General features: G+C 42.7%; 1 protein-coding gene across 1 annotated transcript in view; it reads right to left on the bottom strand.

The window, feature by feature from the left end:
• Positions 1-4,700: 4,700 nt before the first annotated feature.
• Positions 4,701-6,971, bottom strand: part of LOC105017226 (FYVE, RhoGEF and PH domain-containing protein 5) — a 32,131-nt gene continuing 29,860 nt past the window's right edge. Inside the window, exon 21 of the mRNA XM_034287013.1 lies at positions 4,701-6,849. Coding sequence (XP_034142904.1) covers positions 6,813-6,849 — 37 coding nt within the window. The 3' untranslated portion in view covers positions 4,701-6,812. The remainder of the gene's footprint in view (positions 6,850-6,971) is intronic.

The raw sequence follows: 6,971 nt of genomic DNA, 5'->3' as shown, positions 1-6,971 counted from the left end.
GGTACGTTTCTCAACACCGTTCAACGTTTCAGCATCATGTGCAAATACATCTACCATACACACGGACACAGATAGGTTATTGCACCTACATTCACATATAAATCATTATTAAAGAGTATATCAGATTAGTTCACATCCACAGTATAATCGGTCTATTATTTAGGCCTACATAAAGGCTTAATTATGCATTATTTACACTGTGTGTGATGTGGGTGTGCACATGCTCATGTGTGTGTGTGTGTGTGTGTGTGTGTTTGTGCATTCATATTTTTGTGTTTTTGTTTGTGTGGATGCCTTGCAGTGAGGTGAAACCTCTGTGGGATAGGCAGCTACAGTACCTGTGTTTCTACCTTTCTACCATCACGGTTGCATAACAGGGAGATCAGACTCATGACTGAACTGGGGAAGTCCTCATCTTACAGGACTCCACACTTCCCACACCTCTGTGGATGTACGAAACTCAGCCTCCAAATTTGCAATTTGACTCAGCACATCTCTTTTACACATGACTTTCTCACAGGCACATAATTAGTGTGGATATATATCCCTATGCAGTGTCATTAGAACTCTAGTTTATAAAAGTATTTCACTATGTACACTAAGAGTGCAAGTCTCATGAAAAGACGTTTAAAGTAGTTGAAAATACGATAAAAGGATGTAATTCAAATTAGTTTGTTTTAGTGGGTGCAATTTTGGATGCAGATAGGGGTTACAGCGTAAGGGTGCTTGATGTTCAGAATTTATTTCACTGATACTTTCTGTCTCCGATCTCTACAGAGTAGTTTGTCTCTACTGAGTTGTACTGTCTCTACTGAGTTGTACTGTCTCTACTGAATTGTACTGTCTCTACTGAGTAGTTCTGTCTCTACTGAGTTGTACTGTCTCTACTGAGTTGTACTGTCTCTACTGAATTGTACTGTCTCTACAGAGTAGTTTGTCTCTACTGAGTTGTACTGTCTCTACTGAATTGTACTGTCTCTACTGAGTAGTTCTGTCTCTACTGAGTTGTACTGTCTCTACTGAGTAGTTCTGTCTTTTCTGGATAGCTCTGTCTGTCTCTACTGAGTAGCTCTAATGTCTGTCTCAATTGAGTAGTTCTTTCTTTCTCTATTGAGTAGCTCTGTCTCTACTGAGTAGCTGTGTCTGTCTCTACACAGTAGCTCTGCCTGTCTCTAATGAGTAGTTCTGCTATGTCTGTCTCTATTGAGTAGCTCTGTTAGTCTCTACTGAGTCACTCCAATGTCTGTCTCCACTGAGTAGTTCTGTCTCTACAGAGTAGTTCTGTCTCTTCTGAGTAGTTCTGTCAGTACAGAGTAGTTCTGTCTCTACAGAGTAGTTCTGTCTCTACTGAGTTGTACTGTCTCCACTGAGTAGTTCTGTCTCTCCTGAGTAGCTCTAATGTCTGTCTCTATTGAGTAGCTCTATCTCTACTGAGTAGCTGTGTCTGTCTCTACTCAGTAGCTCTGCCTGTCTCTAATGAGTAGTTCTGCTATGTCTGTCTCTATTGAGTAGCTCTGTTAGTCTCTACTGAGTCACTCCAATGTCTGTCTCCACTGAGTAGTTCTGTCTCTACAGAATAGTTCTGTCTCTTCTGAGTAGTTCTGTCAGTACAGAATAGTTCTGTCTTTACAGAGTAGCTCTAATGTCTGTCTCTATTGAGTAGCTCTAATGTCTGTCTCTATTGAGTAGCTCTGTCTCTACTGAGTAGCTGTGTCTGTTTCTACTGGGTACCTCTGTCTGTCTCTAATGAGTAGTTCTGCTATGTCTGTCTCTATTGAGTAGCTCTGTTAGTCTCTACTGAGTCGCTCCAATGTCTGTCTCTACTTAGAAGCTCTGTCTACTAAACAGTTCTGCTTTCTGCCTGTCTCTATTGAGTAGCCCTGTTCTGTGTAATTCTGTCCTCCCTGTCTCCGCTGAGTAGATCTGTTCTGTGTAGCACTGTTCTGCCCGTCTCTGCTGAGTAGCTCTGTTGTGGCTACTGGGACATTTGATGATAGCCGCTTATTGCAACATGGTCATGTGACCAGGGACTTGTTGGATCCAGTTGACTGGAGAGAAGGCCCTGTCATAATGCGGAGAATAATGTTTTTTTCCCCCCTTTCTTATGAAAGCCCAGCAAATCCCTTCCTAATACCAGTGACCTCCAGCCAATAGAACACATATCACTCAGCCATGGCCAGTTGGTAGTACACCCAACCACGACGGACATACAAACATGCCATGAGACCCTAATGACACCCGATTCTGACTGCAGCCCGGAAATAGTGCAGAATATAGTAATAAACAACGTGCTATCAGGGACACAACCATATTACGCATATAGCCCCATCTCTGGAGCTGGGCTTGGTGATTGTCCATCAGTTTATGTTTCTCTCTTTGTAGAAAGACACTTTTGGCAGTGTGGAAACCATGACAGTCTGTATGTGTTGAAAACACAAGGCTCTGCCTTGCTCTTTCTCTGTGTATTTCGTCCAGGGTGCGAAAGAGGGAGGATTCTAAAAGTAGCCTTGTATACAGAGGGAGTAGGAGAGAGGAGAGGGAGGAGAGGGGAAGAGAAGCAACAGTGACTCGGCAGTGTGGGCTGCATGCAGAGTCTCTAAAGTGGGACATAACAGCGTGTCCCTCACGTCTTCCACACTCCTCTACCTCTCCCTTTCACCCCTGGTCTCCTTTCTCTCTCCACTGCATTGCAGAGGAACATGAGACAAGGTGCAGACCCAGAAATGTCAAGCCAATGTCAAAGAAGACACACAGCGTTTTCTTTTTTGGGGTTCTTTTTCTCTCTTTCTCCGTTGCAGCTCCAGTTTTAAAGATGTCTGTCTCTAAGAAGTCTCTGTAAACGGGTTCAACTGCTTCCTACATCCCTATTGATGATGCATAAAACGGCACAAAAAACATAACTGCATGAAGACAGGGGTGTATGGTAACCAATGGCGACAAGAGTTTCAGAACTAAATGGCGCACACACACACATGCACCTCTTTCACCTCTCTGGTGAGTTGGCCAGATACTGTACCTTATCATTCCCATGCTTTGTGTGGCAAAGGGAATTCAGATTAAGGCAGTTAAGCCAGTGCAGCTGGCACTGTAAATAAATGTGCGTAAGAAAGATTTGACCTTATTCAGCAGCTGTAAATTAATTTGATTACGGAGTTGCATGCTTGTTTCTCTGTGCCTACTGCTTGGGCATTAATATGTGTGCATTGAGGCTATGTGGGGTCATGACACAGGACCATCCCAATTTAAGCAAGCGATGCATTCAACACTCTGTCAGTGACAGTAATGAGGACCCAGAAAACCGGAAGAGGACAGCTGACCTCCCTCCTTTTGCTTTCAATTTTCACCTCTCATCCTACTTCCTCCCTGTGTCATCTTGTGTAACCTCTGTTGGGACCATCACTCATTTCTCACATTCAGCTTTTCTGATGAGGAAGTACCATCACAACGCTATACCACTTCTAATGAAAACTCTTTTAGAGTATTACCAGACTGGACAGTAGGCCCAGACTGGGGCCGGCGGAGGAACGTGACCCGAGAGAGGAAGATGAACAGGAACAGATGAATGCCCATTAGTCAGGAGGAGGGCTTCATTGGAGAATTAGGTAGTATGGTACAGGGCCTGGAGTTTTTCCTGGTCAAATCATCAAAACCCCCCTGGACTTACACTTGGAGATGTTTGATGGGACTCGAATGAACTACAAAATAAAAGCAAACTAATGTCAGCTTTCCAACTCAGAGACTCTTGGAAATCGGGACAATCCAAGTCTGGCAGGGATAAAAGGATTTGCTTCATCATTGATCTTCAAAAAACTCTAATATGTGACCTAGGGTGGTCTTATGGTCCAGTGGTCTAATGGTCTAAGCTATTACACACACACGTTCCACACTTCAATAAAGCATATAAATACCTGAAAACAAAAATGTCTGATATGTTAAGATTGTTTTATTTCCAATATTATTAATTTCCATGTCAGCAGTCAGCACTGTTTTAAGAACTAAAAGGGCAAGACTCAGATTGTGAGCTGAAAGAACAGCAGGTACAGAAGGGGACAATAGGGAGCATGGCAGAGACTGTGGATGATGAATGATCCAGCCTATATAGAACAAGGTGTCTACAACTTTCTGATACCCCAGAAAACAAACTTTCCCCCCTCACTATTCTGGGCCAGGAACCCTCAGGGGAGAGATACAGAACAGAGCAGCACTGCCCTTCACACCAAGCCGTTCTCCTGTACACAGCTCACTGCCTGTCTGTTTGTCTCTGTACTGTCTGTCTGTGTATTATCTGAACTGTCTCTCTGTGCTGTCTGTCTGTGTACTATCTGTACTGTCTCTCTGTACTGTCTGTATGATCTGTTATCTACACTCCTGACCTGTACCCTCACAATACACATATGACAGACTGGACATACATATGACAGATTGGACATACATATGACAGACTGGACATACATATGACAGACTGGACATACATATGACAGCCTGGACATACATATGACAGATTGGACATACATATGACAGACTGGACATACATATGACAGACTGGACATACATATGACAGACTGGACATACATATGACAAACTGGACATACATATGCCAGACTGGACATACATATGACAGACTGGACATACATATGACAAACTGGACATACAATTTCCTTCAGGATAATGAGAAGAAATCACACAAAATGACACAAAAGTCCAACTTCAGTCACTTTACTTGTTTGAGAAACCCCAGCATTTGAAATAAATAACTCATCCAATTCAAAGTCTTCTACAGTGGTTATGGCACATAGTGTTTCACATCAGGGAAACCCCTGTCATCATGTGGCTGACACAAGTCCTAGCTGCGCCTTACAATCAACAAAATTACATTAAGAGTGCACTTAACTTCCTCTTTCAGTTCCATTCTTTTTTATCAGTGCAAATAAAGCCAAAATAAACTTTGCCTATCAAAATCTCCACGTAAGTATGTACATTAAGTAGTTGCTGTGTGCAAGGCCATTTCAGATAAAAAATAACAAAAATATGTTGCTAAGAAACACATGCAACAGAACTAGATACTCGTAATACTTCCAGAAGAACCTGCGCCTTGAAATGTCAGGCAGATTTAGGTACGTGAAGCCAACTCCAGTAAATTTTACAAAACAAAACATGGAGTTTATTCAGTGAAGACAGAGATGAAGGGGGAGGACATAATAACGGGAAAAAGAACTGTTGCTGAATTGCAAGTGCATTGGTCACAGAAACACTATGCCAATGGAACAGTCTCAAAAGTGACAACACAAATGCTGAACATAGAAAAATGTAACTGTCAAAAAGGAACAGTGAACGCAGGTTGAAGCTGACTGACAGACAGACAGACACGTAACAGGATACCGGTAGTTGCTCAATGCCCCGAAAGTACTGCCTCAGAAATGACCACACAGTGGAGACCCAGTTTCAACAAAACTGTACACCGTGAGCTTCACTAAGCTGGAATGTATGGCAGGACTGCCATTTGGAAACAGCTTGTATCCTAGGCCAAAAAAAGACAGCCGAAGGTTACCTTCAGCCCACAGTGTCTGCCAACCGTTAATTAAACATGGTTGGGGAACTGTAATGGTTCGGGCAGCCATCTAATGGGAGTCATTGGGTCACAACCCCTAGTTTGGTAACATCTGCCATACACACTGGTTTTATGAACGCCAGGATGACGTTAAATGCCTTTCATGGCCTCCCCAATCACCAGATCTGAATATCATTGAACCGTTATAGGAAGTTCTGGAGTGCAGAGTGCAAAGTAGATGTCGACCTCTTTTAGCCGTCAAAGAACTGGAGGCTTTCTTTCTTGAATGTGCAATATTCGAGTACACAAAATTCAGGACTTGTATGAAAGCATTCCAGGAACGACTGGAGCAGTTCTGAAGGCAAAAAGAGTGGCCCTACTCCTTATTAGGTCCTTGATATTAATATAATGTTATGTATTTCCCTTATTTTGTTCACCCCGTGTATCTCTTTTTTAAGGTACCGCCCCAATGATTTGGAAAGGTCAAATAATTACTGTGAACATGACAGCATATATTGGGCGTAATGGGATATAAAGACACAGTACATGGAGGTCTACTTTCATGCTCAGGCCAAAAATCACATATTAAGACAACAGTCATGTGGTTGACATCCTTTTCCTGACCTCTGGTCTGGATGTAGGCTGTACTCTAGTAGAACATGCAGTTCAAACACATTTACTGCAATTGCTATTTCCCTTCTACAGTATGGTCTTTACCTACAAATGTAAGCTCTTGTCAGAACTCTTAATGTAAAAAAAACAAAAATAACATGTACATTTAGAGAGATCAATTAACGTATGTATTCTTCTTTAATAAAGCATCAAAATAATCCACAATCGTTTTCCTTCCAGAGTGGTTGATTCCATGGAAAACTGGAGAGTTTAAGTCATAGGTGGCCTTGGAGAGTTTCTTTAGAAGGGTACATATCTGGGCCAGCTCCTCTCCTGGCTCTGGGCTTCACACCTGCTGTAGCAACGGGACAGGAATGTTGGAGTGTGACAAAGTAGGTGAGCGTGTTCCCTCCATTAAGAACAACGTGTCTTCTGGTACCCTCTCTTGGTCCACAGAGTAAGACACAGCCAGTAGCTGGTGAATAACGGGTGAACATATTCCTCTGTCTTACACGTTTCCTCTCAGTGTTACATTCAGGCATCTTGTGGGATGGTTATATGTGGCAGGACACTGGCAGCAAAGACCCCAGGATATGTCTGAAAGTTCAGGAGTGTCCATCCAGTCTTAACAACCCACCTAAAATGGCCACCGCTATAAAACTGTAGCTTCCTCCATGGCATTCACCCACCTGGGTAGAGAGAAAAGTTCTGGCTGTAATTACATTATAATACAAATATGATGGTTGATGTTATTCTCAGTGTGAGTCATGCCCATAAGGTGACTAAGTAAGGCCAGTGTGGGGCCAGGAGT

The sequence above is a fragment of the Esox lucius genome, chromosome 17 (genome assembly GCF_011004845.1).
Source record: "Esox lucius isolate fEsoLuc1 chromosome 17, fEsoLuc1.pri, whole genome shotgun sequence".
NCBI classification, from domain to species: domain Eukaryota; kingdom Metazoa; phylum Chordata; class Actinopteri; order Esociformes; family Esocidae; genus Esox; species Esox lucius.
Note: the sequence above shows the minus strand (reverse complement) of the source record. Positions and strands in the feature narration are given on the sequence as shown.